At 37.9% G+C, this 26,018-nt stretch overlaps 1 protein-coding gene across 4 annotated transcripts in view; it reads left to right on the top strand.

Moving 5' to 3' along the window:
- The window catches only part of LOC136873792 (kelch-like protein diablo), a 273,434-nt gene that overhangs the window by 103,004 nt on the left and 144,412 nt on the right, over nt 1-26,018 (top strand). For all 4 annotated transcript variants that reach the window (XR_010860175.2, XM_067147027.2, XM_067147028.2 and 1 more), the window contains exon 5: nt 2,297-2,494. Coding sequence is in view for 3 of the 4 variants with exons in the window: in XM_067147027.2 (XP_067003128.1) it covers nt 2,297-2,494 (198 nt within the window). In the remaining variant the exon portion in view is untranslated. The remainder of the gene's footprint in view (nt 1-2,296; nt 2,495-26,018) is intronic.

The raw sequence follows: 26,018 nt of genomic DNA, 5'->3' as shown, positions 1-26,018 counted from the left end.
CCTCTTTTTCCCTTAGTCTCGCACTTGTCTTCCTGCAAACCTCTATTGCTTATTTTATCAAGGTGTTTTTAAATCTTGTCCACTCTACCTCACTATTCTCCACTTCTCCTGTAGGCAGTTGTCCTCTTATACGGTCCTGATAGTCGGTCCTTTTGCAATCTTCAGTAATCTTAAGTAATTTCCTGGTTGTTATCTTTGGTATATTAATGTCTTTCAGATCTGCTACCAATGACCGGTGGTCGTTATTGAGGTTCTTACTTGGAATATCCTTGACATCCATCACAAGTTTACGTTTTTCTTTATCTGTAATGACATAGTCAATGACCGTCTTGCTCTTTCCATCCCAGCTGTAACGGGTAATCTTATGACTGACTCTTTTATTTAACTGTTTTTTATTTCCAAACAGTTTCTTATGCAGAAGTCTAGGTGATGTTTGCCTTCTGAATTCCTTCTCCCATAGCCATGTGGTCCCATCACTTTCTCATAGCCATTCCTGTTTGTCCCGAGCTGTGCGTTGCGGTCCCCGATGATGATTGCCCTCTCTTCACTGATGGTCTCTTCTAGGTCAAAGAAATATTAATGTTTATTTATTCCACCTATTCAGTACATAAAAAGTGATTTAAATTATAGGGACATGTTTCGCCCTTTATTTAGGTCTTCTACAAACTTGTTCTTTTCATTTTGACTGCAACCCGTATGAGGGGCATACACTTGCACCAGTGTCGGCTTCTCTTTCCCAAGGTGAACTGTTGCCTTGATAATCCTCTCATTGATGTACTGGATGCCTGTAATACCATCTAACTCTTTAGACACCATCAATCCTACTCCATTTCTCATCTCTCTGTTGTTACCATTCCCGTAGAGGGTATAGTTTTTCCTCAACTCTTTCTTCCCTTTACCTTTCCATTTAGTTTCACTCAATCCTAGGATTAATATTTTCCTTCTCTCCATGATATGTACTAACTCTTCACATTTCCCAGTCAAACTCAGTACATTGATTGTTCCTATTCAAGTGTTTTGTCTTTTCCGGGCCTATCATCAGGCTGTAAGCCATCATACCTGGCATTTGTCTGCGGGTGTTGTTGTGTACTCTGAGTTCCTTGTTTTCATCCGAGGCTCGTATGAGTGTTGAAAGCGATTGCAGTTACTCTCCAACTGACTTGCTAGGCTTAACGTTAGAGAAAATTTTCTGTCAGGGATATTTCCCTTAGCCTTTAGCAGTTCCCTGCCACATCTGCAAGGCAGCAGCTTCCAGTTGAATTTATGTGTCATTTCCTACACTATGGCCTCAACAAGCCCCCTAAGGGTGAAGTTCTCTGCCCATAGCCATTGGTTCTCCCTTAGTTTTTCAGGTTCGGTAACAGCCGCCCAACCCTCGACCAGACAGTCGCAGGTTGTACCGTCTACTGTCACATATGGTAGCAGGATGTACCTGACCTGACTGTTAATAATAATAATAATAATAATAATAATAATAATAATAATAATAATAATAATAATAATAATAATATGGCTACTGTGTGCAGTCATTTTAATTTGATGCTATCTGCCTGCCTGCTTGTCAATTTTGATGTTTCGTTTTACTCTAGGTCTACTAGATGACAGACGTAAGTAGTTTCCCTTGGGCATCTATGGCTGAGTTTGAATGAATTTTGTTGGGTAAACACCAATGTGTCACCAGGTTCTTTTACATGCTGACATTGTATGACTTGGAGTGTCGAATGGACTTTTTTTTTCTTTCTGCCCTTCAAGAATCAAACTACCTCTGCCACCCGCTATCTTGTTGCCTGCTGCCATTTCTTGATGGATACAGTACTTTTGTATCCATCTCTTAGCACAGGCCAGAGTAAAGTGTAGCTTCCACCGAAGTCCCAGTGTCATCCATGACTGTGACAATATGGAAGCTGCTGGGGTATGGGTGGTGCTGAGTAATGACATTCGGAGCACGACTAGTGCATCTGAGTGTTATGAAAGGTGTTGCTCATAGAGTCAGTCGTGCTGCAGTAGCACTTTCTGACCCAGTGAGGAAAGCAATGGCAAATTACCTCACTCCTCGTCTTGCCTAGTATGCCTCATTTTGGTGCTGCCATTGGTTTTTGCGGTTTCCTTATAACCGCATAACCTCTGGTGGTGCTATTTGAGGATCCAACCAGCCTCTGGGCTGATGACCTAACAGATATCTTGGTATCTGGAGGCCGACACTCTACCATATCCACAGAGGCAGCTAAAGTGTTAATGAAATAATTTAACCTCATTCATGTATCCTTCTTCATAAGAGTTTTGCTTTACCTTACAGGTTTTAGAACATGTTCGCCTTCCCTTATTGAGTCCATATTTCTTACATGACTGTGTGGAGAGCTTGGCTATCGTAAGACAGTCTCCAGAATGTCGTCACCTAGTGGAAGAGGCCAAGATGTACCACCTGCTTCCAGATCGTCGAGCAGAACTCCAGACTCCTCGCACTAAGCATCGCAACAATGCAGGCACAGTAACGGTAACTAACTTTCAGACATTTTTTTATGTTTGTGAGACATTTTGTTCCATACATATTCATGTTCTGCTGTTATTTCCTTGCTGTGTATCTAATTTAGGCTTTAAATTGCAGTCTAATATTATTTGCATCACTACCCTCAAATATGATTTTATTGTATATAATTATATCTACCCATACAATAAGGAGTATAGATCCTACTATATTTCAGTTCCTTCTCATTGACACCATTGCATTGTTCTGTTGATCAACGCCTCATGGGCTAGAGACCAATTATGGTACTTTGTACATAATGGCCCAAGCCCCAGTCAATTGCTCCTTTGTATTCTCAGATACACGTTTAAATCAAAGTAATAGCTAAGGGGCAAAAGATCTTTCTAGGTCGACGCCCTGAACAGAGAGCATTTTTTTTTTTTTTTAAAGGAGAAAGAAAAGAATAATAGTCAGCAATAATTATTGACTATTCCTTTCCAGTGGACTGCAATTTAAAAATTGGTACAATGCTGGGTTGGATTATGGCTGTTTCTTTCTAAGTCCTAGCCTCGTTTCATTAAAGGTGACTTTGGATTTGACCAAATGATGGATAAGGATTGCTCCTTTAGATATATGCAAGACTTTTATTACTCCAATACGCATACTGGTAAACTTTGGATTACCGAGCTCGATAGCTGCAGTTGCTTAAGTGTGTCCAGTATCCAGTATTTGGGAGACCGTGGAACGATCCCCACTGTCAGCAGCCCTGAAGATTGTTTTCCGTAGTTTCTTATTTTCATACCAGGCAAATGCTGGGGATGTACCTTAATTAAGGCCACAGCCTCTTCCTTCCCTCTCCTAGGCCTTTTCTGTCCCTTCTTCGCCGTAAGACCTATCTGTGTCGGTGCGACGTAAATCAAGTTGTAAAAAAAAAACTTCAAATTGTAAAACTGTGATGAAGATTTGAATTTATTGTTTAAAATTTGCCTCCGTACAGGTGCTGCCATCATTGTTTGATGTTGAATTATGGCATCAGGAAGTTTCGATAGATTAACTCTCATCCATAGTTACTGCTGACCGTATCATGAAGCATTTGATATCGATCCGGTTCGATAGCACTACTCTTTTGACTGTATGTGCTTGCTGCTTAACTTCCTTCATGTGACTGTGATCAGTTTTTTTGCTTTGTGTGCTGTGTTTGCGTGTGTTGTGCATTCCGTACGTGAATTGGTTTGTTTCCTATGGTCTTTAACAAATGCAATGAACTCCAAAATCACTCGGTTCTTCTCTTCCATTCCGGCAGGTAAGAAATTGAAATTTTCTGAGAGTGAATAGAGTGAATGTAGTGTGCTGAAAACAAATTTGGGGAAAATGCTGCGATCGAATCTGTAAAAGCTGAGCATCTTGTGGCTACCGAACATACGGTTGTGAGTGAAAATCTTCCTGAGTGTTGAACTCCACAGGAAAAAGCTAATTTCTGCAAAATAAATGACTGGTTAAATGAGAAAAATAAAATGCTTGGCTGTAAAATATGTCAGGTATTCAATGATTTTGAATCTGAAATTGATCTGCAGGGAGTGAATGGTAGCACATGGGCTGGACAGGAACATACAGGATATGAACATTTCTAAGCCATGGGGAAATATTCATATTACTTCTTTTGGTGAAAATTAAAAACAAAATCAAATGACTTCACTATGAAAAAAAGATCCATGATCATGAAATTTGTTCTGCTCATAAGGCTCCCACTAAGATAAATGCTTCAAAATAAAAACGCTTGAGGTTTCTTTTACTCAAGCTTTTGAACATGACAAAGGGATAACCTCCAAAATCCTCAGAACAGCCTACAAAATTTTCAAGAAAATCAGGCAGTCAGTGATTTTGAATCTGAAATTGATCTCCAAGAAGTGAATGGTAGCGACATGGGACAAATTCTTCATTAGATCAGTGCTTGTGTCAACATAGTTAAGCATATTGAAACTGAAATAAAGAAAACCCTGATGAAAATAATTGAATCTAATTGCAAGATGTTATTGCTAATTGATGAGAGCACTATTATTAGCCAATTATCATCTTTAATAATATATGCATGGACAATGCTTCCTGATATGGACGAATTTACAAATCTATTTATTGATTTTGTTGAGTTGCAAGATGTGTTCGCCCAAGGTATTTTTCAATATCTGATTAATGTTTTGGATGAACAGGGTTTCTCTTAAGAATTTCTTGAAAGAAAACCTTATTGCAGTAACATGTGATGGAGCCGCTCTAATGTTAAGTAAAAGAAAGGCGTAATGATTGCGATTAAGGAGCAATATCCACGTCTTGTTTTGGCACTACGTAAACCACAGACTTGAACTCTCTGTTGGAGATGTAGTTATGAAGGACTTCTGTTCACATATTAATCATTTTAAGTGATTTCTTAACAAACTTTATACATTATATCAGTAGTAACCTAAAAATGCCAGAGAATATTTCTGATGATCTGGACCAGCAACTGTACCACATTGGAAGAATTCTAAATACTCATTGGGTTGCTTCTGGTCTTGTGTGTGATGCTCTTCAAGAGTTGTCAGAACTGAGTGTTGAACTACAAGCACGCAATATGACTCTTTATAACACTCATAAAGTAATATTCAGGCAGATTCTTCTGTTTGAAGATAAGAAATGTAATAGTAGGTCTTATTATTGTGAAGCTCAAAATGCACCCGAGAATTTGAAATTCAAGGGAGTTACACTGGAGAAGAGCATAAGTAAAAGTCGAGCTGCCAACGCAAAAATCTCTCTTGATCCTGAAATTCTCTATGACAGCTTAAGTCGATGGATGAAAAATCATCTGTTAACAATAGAAGACAAACAAATACCAGAACAGCCAAAGGTACTATATCCTGAATATTGCACAGATAATGGACAGGAAAATGTCACTTTTGGTAAAGTTGAAGTACAAAATTTGTGTATGCAATTAAGGATTCAACACAGGCATGTTCTAAGAGGTTATCTTGAGTTCCTTATCGAGAAGGAAATGCCAGCGTCATTACTGCCACTTGTAAACACATCAATGGCATTCCCATTTTTACCTCTGAATGTGAATGTGGTTTCTTGCAAATGAACTTAATATTAGCACTTGACAACTGTGAGTTTATTGATGCACTATGTGATCAAAAGTATCCGGACACCCCCAAAAACATACGTTTTTCAATTTAGGTGCATTGTGCTGCCACCTACTGCCAGGTACTCCATAGCAGCAACCTCAGTAGTCATTCGACATTGTGAGAGAGCAGAATGGGGCACTCCGCGGAACTCACGGACTTCAAACATGGTCAGGTGATTGGGTGTCACTTGTGTCAGAAGTCTGTACACAAGATTTCCACACTCCTAAACATCCCTAGGTCCACTGTTTCTGATGTGATAGTGAAGGGAAACATACAGCATGAAAGCGTACAGGCCGACCTCATCTGTTGACTGACAGAGACCGCCGGCAGTTGAAGAGGGTCGTAAAGTGTAATAGGCAGGCATCTATCCAGACCATCACACAAGAATTCCAAACTGCATCAGGATCCACTCCAAGTACTATGACAGTTCGGGGGGAGATGAGAAAACTTGGATTTCATGGTCGAGCGGCTGCCCATAAGCCACACATCACGCAGGTCAATGCCAAACGACGCCTCGCTTGGTGTAAGGAGCATAAACATTGGACGATTGATCAGTGGAAAAACGTTGTTGGAGTGACAAATCACGATACACAATGTGGCGATCCGATGGCAGGGTGTGGGTATGGCGAATGCCCGGTGAACGTCATCTGCCAGCGTGTGTGGTACCAACAGTAAAATTCCGAGGTGGTGGTGTTATGGTGTGGTCATGCTTTTCATGGAGGGGGCTTGCACCTCTTGTTGTTTTGCGTGGCACTGTCACAGCACAGGCCTACATTGATGTTTTAAGCACCTTCTTGCTTCCCGCTGTTGAAGAGCACTTCGGGGATGGCGATTGCATCTTTCAACACAATCGAGCACCTGTACATAATGCCTGCAACGGAGTGGTTACACGACAGTAACATCCCTGTAATGGACTGGCCTACACAGAGTCCCGACCTGAATCCTTTAGAACACCTTTGGGATGTTTTGGAATGCTGACTTCGTGCCAGGCCTTACCGACCGACGTCGCTACCTCTCCTCAGTGCAGCGCTCCATGAAGAATGGGCTGCCATTCCTCAAGAAACCTTCCAGCACCTAATTGAACGTATGCCTGCGAGACTGGAAGCTGTCATCAAGGCTAAGGGTGGGCCAACACCATATTGAATTCCAGCATTACCGATGGAGGGCGCCACGAACTTGTACGTCATGTTCAGCCAGGTGTCCTGTTCTTTTGATCACATAGTATATTTATCGAACTGGTAGGTCATCCTCTACAAGAGTTTCAACTTCCACCATATGTCAAATCGAAAGGAAGATATCTTGTGACCGACACAAAGAGCAAAAAATTTTCATGTGGAAATGGCAGCACAAACACACGGGTCCAATTTCAAAGTTACTGTAATGGAAAAGGTACTAATGTCATGTCGTCTTTACTAAAATAATAGTTACCTACGTTGAAGTCTGAAAGTTGATGTAAAGATTAGGTTAAGATGTGTTTTGCACTATAAATTGGGTTAGACACAAGGGCACATTATGTGTTTTAAAGTAATTTTTAACTAATTTACTACAACTGGCTACCAGTAGTAGTAGTAGTAGTAGTAGTACAGAGTGATTATATGACACCATAGAAACTGTAGCCTGTGACTAAAATATTCTGTGTTTTGGATGGGTCGAGTGAGTACTGGTTGAAGATTTTCCAGAAAAAAAGCACTGGATATATGTATTTATTTTGTTGTATCTACTTATTTTTATGACTTTTTATCTGTGAGAATGGCCTTTGTTCAAAAGGATTGAAAGTGTTCCTAGTTCTCAGCTTCCTTTCTTGTGTAATGAAGGTTGTTACTCATAGTAAAATTGTGTGAGGTTAACTTTTATATATGCATCTATTTGAGTGACTAAATTCATAATACCAATATAAATGATCCGTTATTGGACATAATAAATTTTCTACCTAACCCATTCCTGGTTGCCAGCGTTTCGCCCCCATGTGCTATGTTGGGCTCATCAGTTGGTACCTAGCACACCTACGAAGACGCATGGCTAGTGCATAACGTGGAGGCTACTGGGTAGGCCACTTGGAGTCACTGGCAGTGCCATTGCACTATGAGACTTTGTCTCATTACCAAAGATTGATGCCTGCTTGGCCATCTGATGATATAGATGTTGATTCCCATAGGGAATCTGAAATATTTGTCCTGAATGAGTAAATTTATAATACCAGTATATATGGTCCATTATTGGACATTATAAATTTTCCAGCTAACTCATTCCTGGTTGCCAGCGTTTCACCCCCGTGTGCTAGGTTGGGCTCATCAGTTGGTACCTAGCACATCTACCAAGACGCATGGCTAGTGCATTAAATAACTTGTATGTTTTATTATTCATCCACCTACTCAATACAATACAATTTTAAAAATTAGGACATTGTCCTTATCAAAATTGTTGACATGAAATTAATATATTAGATGGTACATGTTTCGCCTATCAATAGTAGGCATCATCAGCCATATTTTTCACCTTAGGATAGATCAGGTACCTGATTGGAAATAATTTATGAATGCTGTTAAAAACTATGTCATTTAAAATGTATTGGAGATTGTTAAACAACTATTACAATATAAAATGTAGTATGCTGTTACTTGACAATTTTTGTGATAATATTGGAGTCTAAAAACATGACAATTAGTTGAGGATTATGACATATTAAAAGATATTACAATAAAGATAAAAATCAGAAAACACATTCCATTTACTTGTCACATGGCGTATTGTTAAAAACTTATGGAAAGTTGAGCAATGGTGATGGTCGTTGGTTCTTGAAGTTAATAAATATTGATTTTCATGTATTTGCTTATAGATTTTGAAGAATTTTCATATGGCCTGGTTCTTTTTGAGATAATATTAGTTGGAAATGTTGGTGCCATAGGCTATATTGAAGTCTTTGTAGGCATCATTAGACCATCTTCTTTGATGTGCTAAGAGTTTGTGAAGGGTACGGCTCTTTGCTGTTGGGCATGTTGAGGTGACCGTATTAGTTGGAAGGGAACGTTGTTGTCATTCGGTGATTAGCCAAAGGTATGATGAGTTCTGTCATTAAAGAGTTAATTTGAAAATTTAATGAATAACCATAATTGGAATTAAGGGGCTGAATAGTTGAAATTAAATGAAGAGTGTTGACACTTACCCCTTCGACCGCTGAGATGTTAGCTTACGTTGAGAGTTTTAGAGTAACTGGCAGTCGCCGAGCTCTTACTACACGTGTTGTATTTGTGAAGTCTTGGTGGAGGGGGTTGAGCTTGAGAAGGCGTGGCTGAGGGCCCATTTGCTGCGCGTGAGGAGGAGTTGTCGGCAGTGGGAGGAGGGGAGGGGGTGGTGTGTGTGTTGGATTGGTGGGCGTGTTTACTGATTTGGTGCTAAATATTTTGTAAAACTTATTATTCAGAAGGAATGGTTTTTGTAATAGAATTGAAATCTGTTCATAAAGAGGACTTTTGTTGTCTACTACATCATTTAAGTTCTTGTCTTTGTTAAACTGTTGATCTAAGAAGATGTATAAGTTTTCGTATTCTGTCATTAACTTACCTTTTTCAATTCTTTTTAAAATTTGTAAATCCTGATCTATTGTAGTAAATTTGTGACCTGTTTCTTTCATGTGGTTACTCATCGCAGAGAACTTATTATGTTTTTGGGCGTTTTAATGTTCTGCATATCTAGTTGAAAAACAGCAGCCAGTTTGACCAACATAAGAAAAATTACATACTGAGCATTTGAGTCTATATATTCCTGAGCTTGAATATTTATTATTGGTTGAATTGACTGAGTTATGATTAAAAAATAAATTTCGATTTGTATTCTGCGTTGTGTAAGCGAATTTTACCTCATGTTTTCTTAAAGGATTAGTGATTTGATGGATTTTTGGGTTGGTATGTGTGAATTTTGCAAATTTTGGTTTGTTGGGTTTTATTGGAGAAAGGTTTGTGCTTAATTTTAGTCTGACTTTATTAATGATTTTGTTGATCATATCTAGATTGAACCCGTTAAATGTGTCTGTTTCTTTTATGAAATCTAATTCATTTTTTAGATTATTTGGTGAAAGAGGGATTTTTAATGCTCTGTATACTAAACTGTAATAAGTGGCTTGTTTATGAGAATTTGGGTGCAAAGATTCGTTTTTTTATAGTTATTGGAGAAAATGAAGGTTTGCGGTAAATTTGGAAGTCAAATTTGTTCATAACTCGCGTGATTTTGATGTCTAGAAAATTGATTGAATTATTGTTTTCCTTTTCCTTTGTGAATTTTATATTATTGTCTAAATCATTTAGAAACGTTACGATGTTATCACTATTGTTAAGTTGTTTATCAATAATTGCAAATGTGTCGTCGACATAACGGAGCCATAAACTGAGTCCGTTAATGTTTTTTACTATATTATTGTGTTCTAGATTGTCCGTGTAGATGTCCGCTAAAATGCCGGAGATTGGGTCTCCCATAGCTAAGCCTTCTTGCTTATATATTTTGTTGTTGAAAGTAAAGTAATTATTGTGTAAAACAAAACTTAGTAACTTTATGAATTCGTCTATTTCAATTTTGCTTAATGCGCTGTGTTTGGAGAGGTTGTTTTTTATTATGGTGACAGTTTCGTTGATGGGTATATTTGAGTACATATTTGTGATATCAGAGGAACATAAGACGTGATTTGGTTGTAAATTGAATTTGTTTAAAGTTTCGCCAAGTTCGATAGAATTTTTGATGGGATTTGCATTGTGAAATTTAAAATGTTTTTTAAGAACTTGTGGAGGAACTGAGAAGTTTCGTAAGTGGGACTGTTTCTGCTATTGATTATTGGTCTGATGGGGATGTCTTTTTTGTGTATTTTAGGTAATGATCTTGCTGTAGGCAATTTTGGATTCATAGTGATCATGTTTTGGTAGTCTTGTTCATTTAGTAGGAATGTTGAATTTTTAAGAAGTGTTTTTAGATTGCGTTGTGTTTTTACTATGGGGTCTTTATTGATTAATGTGTAGGTTTTAAAGGAGAAGAACTCTTCTGTTTTTTTGATGTAGTCATGTTTATTCATTAAAACTGTTGTATTGCCCTTATCAGCCTTTGTTACTATGACGTTATTGTTGTTAATTTTAGTTTTAGGTTTTGTTTTGAAAGGTTAGAATTATTTTTAGTTATTATGTCATTAATGAGAGTAGGTATTTTCTTTTTTATTTCGTATTTAACATCGTTTTGTTTCTCTATGGGAATCTGTTTGTTAATATTAGATTCGGTCTCTGCGATAGCGGTGATTACATCTTCGACCTTTTGTGGATTAGGCCTGTTGTATTTTATGCCTTTATTGAGGAGATTCATTTTATTATCTGAGAAAACTGTGTCAGATAAGTTAATTGTAGTGGGAATGTTCGTCAACGAAGGGGTAGAAAACCTGGTGTTCCTGTTCTAGTTGACGGCTTTGGGTTTGGCTTCTTGTAAACAAGTTAGTTTGTGGTTTAGTGTCTTTTGTTTTCTATCTACTCTCATTAATGACATAATAACTAACAATAATTCACTGTTCACTATTGCAGTGTTCAGTGCAAATCCAAAAATATACCTCAACCATTTCACAGTCTTCCTTCCCAAACTATAGTACGACCTTCTTTGATCTGATCTATCTACACCCCCCATGTATTTTGTGTATCTATGAATTGTTAAAGGGCATGGAACAGTAACTTGTTAAGTTCCATTCCCACTTTTCCATTTTACTTCAACTGTGACGTTTGGATTACAGTTTGAGGAAACAGCACAGATGTCCCTGTTGTCATGCCAAACCAAAGCTGTCACATCACCCACTTGAACTATTTTACTTTCTCCCCTTTTCAGTTTCATATGTAAAAAATGTATGTAAAAATAATCTACTTCTCACGATCCACTTTCCAAATTATGGACAGGTCCAACATCACCCAAATAATCATTCGGAGTAACGAAACGAAATGTTTGTGTACCTGAATTGCCGGCGCATCGCCATGAGTTCCGATTTCTGGATATCTGTTTTCACTTAAATCACTGATGTCACTAAAATTATCTTCATTGATATCTTCTTCACGTACTAAAAATTCACTTCCACCACTACTCAATGATTCTGTGTCACTTTCTTTGCCTAAATTCAGCTCGCTTTCAATGTCCGCAGCATTCAATCCTGCCATGTTTACGAACGAAACAGCTGACCCGCGAGTGCTGAAATTCAAGACAGATTATCGCTCTTCTTTTATTTCCTAAGCCTTGTAGATTATAGATCGTGTTCATAAATGCCTTATAAACATTTCACTTCTGAAAACAATACAAAACTATTGCATAGATCGCAGGTGTGAGTAGATAATGTGGCCGGGCACCTTCGGGCACTAAGGGCCAGGAAGGATTAAGAATATTTTCGTATACATTTAGATTTATGTTGTTTTGGAGATTAGATATTAACTCGTCTTAAATGATAATGCTAACTAGAAACGATTCTTCTTCACAGCATTCTTTCGTAAAACATCCATATATCACCAGGCGAGTTGGCTGTGCAGTTAGGGGCGCGCAGCTGTGAGCTTGTATCCAGGAGATGGTGGGTTCAAACCCCACTATCGGCAGCCCTGAATATGGTTTTCTGTGGTGTCCCATTTCCACACCAGGCAAATGCTGGGGCTGAAGCTTAATAAGGCCACAGCCTCTTCCTTCCCACTCCTAGCCTTTTCCTTTCCCATCCTCGCTATAAGACCTATCTGTGTCGTAGCGACGTAAAACAAATTCTAAAAAAAGAAAAAAAGTCCATATATCTTTTCTGGTTCGTCTAATCTTAATGAATGTTTTTGTTCTCACATGCAGCGATATTATTTTGTTGTGAATTTCAGAGAATTATGTGGACCTAAAATTACGTCATCAGATGAATCGTAACACATGACCATCTATATTCATTTAGTCAAAGTTGATAAGTGCTACCTTCTGTAAGTTTTTCATTGTTTCTGCCTTTAACCTTAATGAGATCAAGAACCTCTGTCAGAATTCAGGTTTACACTTAAATGCTTGATCCAATTTTGAAAGGTTGAGCGACAAGGTAGAGGATAGCTCTGTTATTGAAAACAAACACATGTGTAAGAAGAGAGAGCTCTTGCGGGACTGAGTATCTCGGACGGTTGAGACGCTGGCCGTCTGACCCCAACTTGGCAGTTTTGATCTTGGTTCAGTCCGGTGGTATTTGAAGGTGCTCAGATATGTCAGCCTTGTGTCAGTAGATTTACTGGCACGTAAAAGAGCTCTTGCGGGACAAAATTCCGGCACCTCGGTGTCTCTGAAAAGCGTAAAAATGTAGTTGGTGGGACGTAAGGCCAGGAACATTATTAGAGAAAGCTCTTAAGGTAAGGGCATTTGCAATATCCTGGAGGCTCCACTTCACTCTCATGTTTTTTGCTCAGAGGGGATTGAATTTGGCCTGGAGAGAAACTTGACCAGACACGCTTCAGTTCACTATGTGCTTCTTGTTTTGAATTGTGTGAAGATCATTTTGTAAAAGGTACAGCATATTTTATAACTTGGGACTTTTCCAGGGCCATAAATTATTTCTTTAATGACAAATTTTCCATCTTCAGTCTTTGCATTTCTGTTTTTGGCTGATTGATTTTTGCATAGATCTCAAGACCAGACCTTTGGTACTAGAATGCTCACAAACACGTAAGCTAAAATAGGTTCCAGGGAGAAGTATCAGAACCATTCAAGATTAGAACAAGAATTGGACGGGGCGATGGCCTCTACCCGATATCATTTAACATAGTTCTGGAAAAATTCATTAGAGTATGGAGAGCAGAATTCCAACAACAGGGCATGACTGGCATAAGGCTAGGTTACATGAAGGACAACTTGAACAGAGATTGAGTTATATAGACATAGAGATATTCCCAAGAAATAAAGTGCCGCATTGAAAAGGCCAGGGCAGCATTTAGAAGCTTCCATCAAGTGTTCTGTAGCAGAGAACTGCCATTGCAGCTTGAGGTTAGGATTGCACAGTTCTCTGTGTTTTCCATCATGTTGTATAGAGTTGAGTCCTGGATTGTGACAAAAGCCACCATGAGAAGATTATAAATATTTGAAATTGGGATCTACTTTCACATGCTTTATATTGAGGAGGTATTGACCAGGATGTATAAAGAAAATAGCTCTCCAGTCATATCATGAGGCACCCAGAAACTTACAGACTCCTCCAAATCATCATACAAGGGAAGATCAAGAGGAAGAGGGGTTCTGGAAGATTACACACGTCTTGGCTGGAGAACATGAGACACAGGTTTGAATAAACAACCATTTCGCTATTCCTTGCAACCAACAATAAAAACTCTTGATAGCCAGAATAACCATCCTCTGTAACAGATACGGCACTAGAAGAAGAAGAAGGAGAAGAAGAAATAACAACAACAACAACTGGTTGTTCCTTTCCAATACTTACATTGTCGTTTGGGATCCTTTTTTCCTTTTGTGTTTGTCCTTTGTTCTGAATCTTTTACCACCTGCATTTGTTTTTATCTTATGTTTCTTAACTTTTCCTGTATTTATCCAGCTTTCTTCTTATCCTACACTTCTTGCATTTGAAGATCTGTCAAGAGTGAGTGTTGAAACTGGGATGCAGAAAGGAGCTCATCGAGAGCTGAGAAAAGAAAGTTGTAGAACTGGGATTGATAAGAATAGAGCCTACCTGTTCGAAGACAGCGGTGTATGAAAATGTGGAGATTGTACTTATCCTGTTACATTTTCATGTTTCTCCTTGTCTCCTATTTCTGTTGCTCCCTCTTTACACACTGACCTGCCATTGTTTGTCCTGTTACGCATCTCTCTTCATGTTCCTATCTCTCTCTGTATTTTACACTTGCTTGCTCCTTTCCAATACTTGAACATAGACTGGTTTGTTGTTGTTGATGAAATAGTGGTTCTAGGTGACACAGAAGAACAAGGCAAGATGATGCTGCACAAGGATGATGAAATAGCATTGAAAGCAATTCTGAAAATATTATATGGAAACACTAATGAATACAATGGCAGATTGTAAAATGGAACATGAGATAAGAAGTTAGACAAATTTAAGTACCTGTATGAATGGATACAACCCAGCAGTCGAGACAAAGGGGCTAATAAAATAGGATTAGGAAAATGGAATTAGTCATGCAGAACATTTACAGGGTATAACTTAATTGTACTGATAAAAAATTCAGGGATGCTCTTTGTGTTATGTTAAGGACGATGGTGCACTTGGATTGGTGGAGAAAATTTTTTGTTCATAGAAAATGAGGTTTCTTTGTTACTTCTGGCCGCACGATTCAAATTGACGAACTCGCTGTATTTTTTATGCCAGAGCGCAAGTTGCTGTCCACTGCTTTGCTTCAGAGGAGGGAAAGTGGGGTAGGTGCAAATGCACAGTTTCTCGTTTGTTTCATGCATTCACTTCCCAGCCCCAGTAGGCAGCCCTTTTTTTTTCTGCACACATTGGCTACTAAGTTTACAACATTACGCAAGTGCGATAAACAGATATAACTTGAAAGCGATATTCACTCACCCATGGGTAAATAATGCAAGAACGAGCTCGAATTATTATTATTATTATTATTATTATTATTATTATTATTATTATTATTATTGTTGTTGTTGTTGTTGTTGTTGTTGTTGTTACTACATCATATGTACATACGATATGATCACACTGTTTGTGAGGTTATTTCATGAAATATGTGCTGTACATAAATGTTCATGTGAGTTCAGTTAATGTAAATACCTTTAAATTAATATTATATAATTTATTCTCACCTGTATATATAATTTGTAATCCATAATTGTGAAACACGATGTAACTTCCAGAATGATAATAGGCACTAGAACGATTGAGAATATTCTTTACATTATAATCTCTGTATTAGGCACTCTAGAATTTTCATGAAGGTATTTTTTTTGTAACGTATCTTTCTGGAAACACGGCCAGGACATATATAAGGAGACGATCTTGACGGTGACAAGAGAGTTATTGGATAGAGTTATGGTGTAGTAAGAGTTTCACTGGTGAACATGTCTTAACTGATATGCCGAGGTAGTCATCATCTCTTTCAACTGTGTCTCAAGGTTGTAATCTCCATGTGCAGTGATTGGCTTTTGTCAAAATGGCGGCTTTGTTGATGTTCTCGGAGTGAAGTGTTTTGTTTGTGGTACGTTGATTAAGGTTATGTTTGTGTTAATTTGTAAAGAGATGCGATTAAATAATTGTACCAACTGACAGCATCTCATGTGCGTCTTTTTTGGATACGTTAAACAGAAATTGGTGAGAATGTCTCCCTTTCGGTACACCAGCGATAAAATGGCTGACATGCACCTAGCCCATGGGGCAGCAAATAACAACGGGAGAGAAGCCACATGGATTTATGGCATCCAGCAGCCTAATTGCCACCAGCGTCTTCATTTTACCTAGGTTTTCATTGTCAGGTGACTGTGTGCCTCACATCCTTGACACTGTCACAGCGCCATTGATGCGGAACCCAGAGTTTTGAGGAGGCTGCTTTAGAAGAAGTAAATGATCCATCAACCAGTACGTGGTCTGCTGCGAGGAATGTTGGCGCTTGTCATATGACGGTGTGGAAGATACGGAAGGACCACCAATTGTTGCAATCTTGATATCAATCGGTGCAGGAAGTAACACCACTGGGATTATCCACAAGACCTAATCTTTGCAAGGTGGTTCTTAAACAACTGCAGGAGTGTTCCACACTTTGTGTCATTGCTTCTTTTCATGGATGAAGCTACATTTATGAGAGAATGCATGGCAAACTCCAGAAATCTCCATTTTTGGGGCGGAAGAAAACTTTCATGTGACAGTATTAAGCACATTCTAGCAGAAGACGGTGTTCCATGGTTTCCCATTTTCACACGAGGCAAACAGCTGCTACCTTCCCAATCCTACCCCTTTCCCATCCTTCTGTCACTGAAAACCTTAAATGAGTTGGAGCGATGTTAAACCACTAGCGAAAAAGAAAACATTTTATCATCGGTTTAGTGTTGTGATCGGTACATTATCCAGGGAGATGAGTAGGCATCCATGGTTGGCTGATTTAACTCCCATGGATATTTTCTTGGGGGGTTACATGAAAACTTTAGTGTATGTGAAACCTGTAGAAAGAGAAGATGAACTTATTTTTTATTCATTCACAAAGCACAAGATACAACTACACTAGGTGCATTTCACTTGTACTGTCAACAGACTGATTAACAAATGTAAATTTTCATAATGAAATATAACAAACATAACAAAAAGATAACAAAATCAGGTGCACAGCCTACTAATAACTGTCCAAATCGAAAACCATGAGAGTGCCCGTGTTCATAGCCAAGTCATCGTCAGTCAAGATGGTGGTGTAGCCACTTCACATCAACTTATCCTTAAGATCCAGGCAGCTTTCCAGGACGTTCATGACATACCACACATCCTGAACAGAGTCCAAAGGTCACTACGGCACTGTTGTGAAATGTGCATCAAAGTAAAAGTGGGTGCATATTGAACATTTACTGCAATCAAATCATTGGGCGTATAGTTTCTTTCGTTCAGTATTTATTCCCTTTACAATTTGAGTAAAGGAACACATGATCGCGGGCTGGCAGCGTTGCATCTTCATGCAATAAAGACATTTTTTCAGACCAACAGACGAGAGGAGAAGCGATTTGGTGCATTCCTTGACTGAAAAATGTATCGTAATTACTGTGTGTTTTTGTACAGTGTGTGTGTTATGGCTGCTTAATAAACTGTTGATATTGCCTGTAAGAGACAAGGACAATCCTGTGCGAGTCAAACAAGGAAATTTGTGAATTCGCGCTCATTCTGCCTCAGTCCAACATCCACCTCACCCTCCCTTCCCTTCCCAACCTTCCCCTGAAGCACAGAAGCAGGCAGCGATTTAAGCTCTGGCACAGCAAATATGGTGAGTTCGTCAATTTGAATCGCACGCCTGGAAGTAGCAAAGTAACCTCATTTTCTCAAAAGAAAACATTTTCTCTGCCAATCCAACTGTGCCGTCGTTCTTTATGTAACACAACGAGCATCCCTGATTTTTTATTGGTATAATTTAGATACATTCTTTGTAAAAAAGTCACTATCCATCAGGACAAATTTAAGACACTACAGCACAGTGATAAGCCAGGAGCATAGTACTCATTCAAATGTCTAACATATACCAGGTAAACAGAACCTGAAAATATGAGAAAGATAGAGTGGAGAATTCTAAGAAAGATATTAGTCCTTAGAAAGACAGATGGCATGTGGAAGAAAGAGAATAATGAAGAATTGTATACACATAGATTAATGAACTGACAAAGTGAGAAAAAGACATCTGAAGTTTGCTAGGCACATCTGTCAGACGATTAGCTAAGAGGATCGGGAATTATACTAAAATATGCAAGATCACCACGACCTGGATGAAAGGAGTAAATAAAGACCTTTCTGAACTAGGTCTAAATACTAAATATATGCTGAACAGAAACACATTCAGAAAGATGGTTGACACACACTGGAAGTTCCAGAAGCCTAAAAAATGGCAGCAGACCCTGACAGACTGACAGAGGAAGGCCAGAAGATAGAATATGAAGAGGTTGTGGAAACAGAAGAGACAAGAAACAGAAAAGCTTTAACTGAATGTGGTCCATAGATGACCCAAATGGATTGAATAATAATATTCAAAAATAAAATATTCAGCAAATTGTAGCTTGTGTGAATTTACTAAATTTGTGACGAATCTCATATTCACTGAAGATTCCAGAGTATTCACTGATACTGATGCTTAAGGCACCGACAGCTTCTGCTAAATTGCCCATACTGCGCAAGTCCTATGGCCTCAAAATTAGCATGGAGAAGACCAGAGCACTGCATGGATGTGTACCTGCTAGAAGGCCATATAGATTGGGTGACAGGATTCTAGTATCTTGGGTTGCTGGTCCAAGAAACAAAAGTGACGTCCTCAGCGGATATCCACAGAGAACATTATTCTTACACTCAAGAATAAAATCCACCTCTTTTGGACAGTTATGTTCCTTTGTGTATGGGTCTGAAACATGAATTCAAATTGTTGAACTCACCGTATTTGCTGCGCCAGAGCTTACGTCAGATACTGGGGATTTCTATGTTCGAAGTAAATTCATTCGTAAAAAGTGTGACCATCAAGGTACTTGTTAAAGAATTCCTTCATAAGTGGCATTGCAGTGATTCAGTCATGTTTTTTGAACTTATGCCCCTCAGCTAGTACACCACCTCCTCTGGGGAGAATGATCAACCCTAGAAAAGATAACAAATGGCCTCAAATAAAACTTGTCTCAAGAACGTCAAGGAAGATCTGAAGAGCCACCATCTTAACATGAGCAATGCCAAGGTCTTAGCTACCCGCTGCAAGGATTGTAAATGTGTTGTACATATTGCCCGGAGTCCAGTATCTACAACAACATATTGCTGTCGCCAACTGGCAATCAAAGAAGAAGAAGAAGAAGAAAAGATGATACATTTACCTGGAAGTATTCTGAAGGAATGGCATCTATCAGGGCCCATAGAATTGAGGTGAACTGGCAGTGTGGGCAATAAGTTACCAGGCAGGAGGTTAGATGGAGCTGAGAGAGATGAGAATTACTGTAATAGAAGGAGTGAATGGTAAACAAAAGTCAACGTGTTTGAAAGAAAATTTGCAATTTACCTCAACCAATATATTTGTTAATGCTAAATGTAGTACAAGCTCATTTTTTAATGAAGAAATTCTTAAGATATTCAGTAAATTGAGGTACACCTACATAACAACTAAGAGTTGCTCTTGATGTTAGCGTGTGTTCCAGTCAGAGTTGACCTCCATTTAATCAACACTGCGGTGACACATTGTTTTGGCTTTGAGTATACTGGTTGAAGTGCATAGAAAGTAGCATTTGCTAACACTAGCCTATGTATAGGAATTTTCTTGCTTATGCCTTTAGTATGTATAGCAGGTGCTTGAAGTTTCCCTGGATGAACAGTAGTTACTTAAAGTACATTGAATAAAAACTAGAAATTGCTACTTCAAGGTAGTAATTGCTTGAATATTTTTAACTCTAGTGGAGACCTACTTGCTTTTTTACTTAGTTGCAGCCAATACTACGTTCATAAATGTTTGCAAACTAAAATTGTATCCTCTGCAGAGTGAGATGAACCTGTCAAGATAAACACTTAAGATTTGAAAACCGGGCTGAGTGGCTTAGATGGCTGAGGTGCTGGCCTTCTGACCCCAACTTGGCAGGTTCAATCCAGGCTCAGTTTGGTGGTATTTGAAGGTGCTCAGATACGTCAGCCTTGTATTGGTAGATTTACTGACCCGTAAAATAATTCCTGCGGGGTAAATTCTCCAAAAATTGCCAGAAGTAGTTAGTGGGACATAAAACATTATTTATTTATTTATTTATTTATTTATTTATTTATTTATTTATTTATTTATTTATTTATTTATTTATTTATTTATTTATTTATTTATTTATTTATTTATTTATTTATTTATTTATTTATTTATTTATTTATTTATTTATTTATTTATTTATTTATTTATTTATTTATTTATTTATTTATTTATTTATTTATTTATTTATTTATTTATTTATTTATTTATTTATTTATTTATTTATTTATTTATTTATTTATTTATTTATTTATTTATTTATTTATTTATTTATTTATTTATTTATTTATTTATTTATTTATTTATTTATTTATTTATTTATTTATTTATTTATTTATTTATTTATTTATTTATTTATTTATTTATTTATTTATTTATTTATTTATTTATTTATTTATTTATTTATTTATTTATTTATTTATTTATTTATTTATTTATTTATTTATTTATTTATTTATTTATTTATTTATTTATTTATTTATTTATTTATTTATTTATTTATTTATTTATTTATTTATTTATTTATTTATTGATTGATTGATTGATTGATTGATTGATTGATTGATTGATTGATTGATTGAAACTCAAAGTGCTGATTTCTTATGTGCTTTGTTCTTACCAGAAAACTATGAGACACGTAGTGTTACTCTTTCTTTGGGGAAGAAAATTGAGATTTAGTAGATAGTCTCATGTATGCCATTTGTGATGGAATAATTCTGTAACTTTTTTTTCTCCCTAGCATTTATTTTTGTTTACTTTGATTGTTGCAGGTAATTTAGATTTTCTGTAATAAGGTTTTTGGATGTTAAATTAATGAGTAAATCTCTGTCAAGATTGTTTTCTTGTCTGCCATCATCAACACTTGATGAAAGTTCTTAAAATAATAGACCAGCACATGGGTCAGTCAGAGAGCAACAGTAATAAATAAACGGGAAGGCAGGAGCAGGAGTATGCAAATATGATTGCTATGACTATCTGCAGCAGATTGTGGGCATGTGGGCAATGTTAGTAAATGCTTTAAAAGTTTGCAAACTAATAACTACTGCTGTACTCCTAGAAAGTACTTGTTTTTTCTGATGCTGCTTAAACTCATACATCTATCCCAGTTCTACATCCATCTCTTCTCAGCCCTTATTTCTGTTTCCTACCTTCACCAAGAGGGTGGGCATCCACGCTCACTGAGAGGCCATCTTGACAGATGGGATTGAGGGGAAGAGAGAGCCTATCTGTGGGAAACGTGCAAGTCACGAGGTTCAGAGTGCTCTAGCGAACTTCCCTGAGTTACCATGCAGGCTGACGCTGCGAGTTGCTAATGTAAATAGTGAGCTAGGAGCACTCATCGAGGGATATTTTCATTTATGATGGATTTAATGCCATGAATTTTATACCCAAAATTGAATCATATAATACCACAAAAGAGCACACTATTAGAAATGATATCATAGGTGCTAAATTACAGAACATTTGATTTTTAATTTTTGAATAATTTTTTTACAGTTTGCTTTACGTTGCACCAGCGCGGGTAGGTATTATGGCGATAATGGGATAGGAAAGGACCAGGATCAGGAAGGAAGCAACCGTGGCCTCAATTACGGTAAAGCTCCAGTCAGCATTTACCTGGTGTGGAAAAACATTTATCAGTAAGTGTGTTAAATGGGGGTTAAGACCCGGGAAAAAACCCAAATCATTCCTCCCGAAACTGTTTAACGTGTGAAGACAAAATTCCAAATGGCAGTGTATATTTTTAAATCCTAGGCATAAAAGAGGAAATATTTTAAAACATTCCATCCCTAAAGAAAAATGAATATTGTGATTGTCAACCTCCATCTAAACTCCTTAGGGAAGAAACATTTTAAAGCCACGCTGAGTGACTCTGATGCTCGAGGCGCTGGCCTTCTGACCCCAACTTGGCAGGTTCGATCCTGGCTGAGTCCGGTGGTATTTAAAGGTGCTCAAATACATCAGCGCTATTTATTTTTCCGAAAACCTTTCACACGTGAACATAAAAGTTTTACATGAAGGTTGGTTGTCCGAAAACAAAGCATTCATTCCTCCATTACTGTTCGACATACAAAGTCAAAATTTCACAGGTTGGTCGCATCTACTCCCTAGATATTAAATACCATAGGTTTTTAAAACATTCCATTTAGATGGTATTCAAATGAGTATTAGATCCGAAAATAAATAATCGTTCCTCCAAAACCGTTCGATGTATGAACTAAGGATGTATTTTGTAGGCTAGCTGAAGGTGAATTTTCTGAAATTTAAAAATTTGAAATATAACTTTCAATTCAAAAAACTTTCAATTTAAAACCATAGCAGAGCACAGGTATCTTGCTAGCACTGTGGAAGAACATTTAAAAAATGTTTGAACCATTACATGTAGATATCTCTAATTTGGTAAAATGTGTGTTTATTTGTAACTAAATTTGAAACTTACATTTGGTAAAATAGAATCAAAACTGAACTACTTTCAAACTTCAGTCATAACTTCCATTAACATGTTTTGCAGGAAAGAATTCACATTTATTTACAGGAAGATTGGAATCTGGAATTGGCACAAATTTAATTATAAGATTGTATGAATTTAGTGTTGTAATAGTAAAGGATAGTCCACCTCTGTGGTGTAGTGGTTAGTGTGATTAGCAGCCATCCCCGGAGGCCTGGATTCAATTCCCGGCTCTGCTACAAAATTTGTTAAGTGGTACGAGGACTGGAACAGGGTCCACTCAGGCTTGGGAGGTCAGCTGAGTAGAAAGGGTTCGATTCCAACCTCAGCCATCCTCGAAGTCGTTTTTCATGGTTTCCCAATTCTTCTCTGGGCAAATGCCAGGATGGTACCTAACTTAAGGCCACAGCCACTTCCTTCCCTCTTGCTGGTCTATCCTTTTCAATGTTCCCATCCCCCCCCCCACAAGGCCTCTGTTCAGCATAGTAAGTGAGGCCACCTGGGCAAGGTACTGGTCCTCCGTCTCAGTTTTATCCCCGACCAAATGTCTTATGCTTCAGGACACTGCCCTTGAGGCAGTTGAGGTGGGATCCCGTGCTGAGTCCGAGTGAAAACCAACCCTAGATGGTAAACGGATTAAATAATATAATGAATAAGGACAAGGAACTTATGAGACATTAATGTCTGCTTTAACCCTTGGACACTTGCACTAGGAATAGACGTGCAGGCTGCATATGTAGCCCAAACTGAAATTCAATCTGAATGACTTGTACATGCTGTTTTTAGGTTTCTTTGGTAATAATATCTTAAATAGTATGTATAAATATTCTAAACAAAATTTGAAGACCATATGTAGGTTTTTCTTTTGTTGAGGCGAGGAAATAAAAACCCTTGAAGAAAAATTTGATTGCATCTCACACTAAGGGAAAACCACTAGCAAAAAAAAAAAAAAAAAAAAAAAAAAAAAAGAAAAAGTATTTGTATATATACCCAACTACCTACATTAGAACATATTTGCATGGTAAATAAAAAAAAAAACAATATCAGGTTAAAAACTGTCTTAAAGTTTCTGTAAGCATTTTAAGGAATTTTAGCACTTTAAAAATATCTCCAATTTTTCGAGTTTTGCCTTTGTACCCTATATATCTTGACTGAAAACTCAATAAGCATGATCACACTTCATCTTCTTTGAAGCACTCTGTGCAAATGCACGTAGAATGATTTGGACAGACCTTTCTGTAGCACTTTCCGCAGCTCTTGTTGATTTATCCCTCAGTCATCCACACAAGTAGCATCTTCCTACTTGATTTTGTTGGTCAGCTAAAGGACGAACAACAGGAATATCAGTTCCTAGAAGAAACTTGGCACATTTTCGCAGAAAACTGGAAATCATTTTACTTCTGACCTCCGAGATATTTGTGGCTTTATCAAGCCCCATGTGACTGCTTCAAGAAACAAACGCCTGTATACTTTCTTAATTTATCATTGGCCGAGAAAATACACAAAGCATTTATGACACTGATGTTAACAAATCAAAAAGAATTACCATTGGCCAGCATTTGGTGTTAGGCGCAGTATCATATTTAGTGCACAACTGATCAACAGTATCCACTCCACCTTTGGTTCTGTTATAAAATGTTCCAGTAAAAGGTTTCTTCAAGTCACCTATGTCAGTATCAATAGCACTGTCATGATACATAGATGAATGCAAGAGAACAGTCTTCTTTTCCTTTGGACAGTAAGAAACTAGCATCATAGGCCCATGAAATCCAAAGAGAGCTGTTTAGTTCTCTATTTTTATTAGGCCTAAACTCCTGCGGAATTTCACGCTTATTTTGCCTGATTGTTCCCACATAAGTTAGTTTCTTCTCTTCTAGTAACTTCTGTGTCAGTGATATGGATGTGAACCAATTGTCCCCTGTTAGGTTCTGGTTTGTTCCTTGTATAGGTTCAACCATTCTCATCACTACATCCTATGAAGCATTAGGACAGTTTGTAGGGCCAACTGGTTGTGTCCCTGTGTAAACCTCGAGATTTATGGTGTAACCAGTTTTAACACATACTAAAGCAAAAATCTTGATTCCGTTTTTCGCAGGCTTCTTAGTTATGTGTACTCTGAAAAGACACTTTCCACAGAATGCCAACAATTACTCATCTATTGTACGATATTCACTTGGTGCTTAAAAATGCTGGAAATTCTGCACAAAAAATTGAAATAGTTCCCTGAAATGAAATGAAATGGCGTATGGCTTTTAGTGCCGTTAGTGTCCGAGGACATGTTCGGCTCGCCAGGTGCTGGTCTTTTGACTTGACACCCATAGGCGATCTGCGCGTCGTGATGAGGATGAAATGATGATGAAGACGACACATACACCCAGCCCCTGTCCCTGCAAATTTAACTGATGATGGTTAAAATTCACGACCCAGACGGGAATCGAACCCGGAACCCCTGTGACCAAAGGGCAGCACGCTAACCATTTAGCCATGGAGCCGGACAAAATAGTTTCCTAATAGGAGCTAATTTATCAATGCCTCTCCTATCTTGGCAGTCTCAAATGTCGTCCAACCTAAGACATCCCATTAGGAAGTGGTATCTATTCTCACTCATTTCTAGATAGCAAGCTTCCACACCTGATCCTTTGGAGTTATCCCACACTTGCTTACTGTTCTTCCTATTTCTGCCTAGACACCCACTTAGGTAGAGAATGCCTATCAAAGCGTGTATATCTGTAGTATCCGTAAATTTTGCATCACAACCATGTTCAAACTTGTCTCTTAATTCACCTATATAAATATTTGTTGCTGTGGTTATCATTTCTATTATATTGCTATCTATAAAAACGTTCTAAGCATTCAAGTTCAGTTTTCATAGTACGAGCAATTCCCTTAGGGCCAGGAAAGTGTATGATAATATTATGGGCTCTTGTACGCACATTAGTTCGTGGATGATCCCATAGCCACTTGAAATGTCCTCAGCAATGAATCATTTGGAATTATTGCTGCTGGTACCTGTATCGTCATTTGTCACTAGAGACTCAGGTGGGGTATCTTCCTCAATGCTTATACCTTCTTGAGATTCAGTTTGGTGTATTTCATGTGTAAGTATATCCTCTGCACTATCGTCACTATCACCACTAACAATACTATCACTACTTTCATCTAACCACTGACTGCACAGCGACTTCTCCTTTGCTCGGTCATTGTCAGCACTGAAACAGCAATGCTTGCACGGGTTACTGTTGTAGCCCAGACCACTTTAATCAGTCTTGATGCCTGTATGGTTTCCCATTTTCACACCAGGCAAATGCTGGGGCTGTACCTTAATTAAGGCCACGGCTGCTTCCTTCCCACTTCTAGCCCTTCCCTGTCCCATCGTCGCCATAAGACCTATCTGTGTCGGTGCGACGTAAAGCAGCTAGCAAAAAAAAAAAAAAGGATGCCTGGTCAAGTTAGAAACACTCTTGCCAGTTAATTGCAATATTGACAGGCATCTATAGAGAGTATCAACATTCCTAGCAACAAATATACTCTGT

This window comes from Anabrus simplex, chromosome 5 (assembly GCF_040414725.1).
Source record: "Anabrus simplex isolate iqAnaSimp1 chromosome 5, ASM4041472v1, whole genome shotgun sequence".
Classification (NCBI taxonomy): domain Eukaryota; kingdom Metazoa; phylum Arthropoda; class Insecta; order Orthoptera; family Tettigoniidae; genus Anabrus; species Anabrus simplex.
This window is presented reverse-complemented; position numbering and strand designations above follow the sequence as displayed.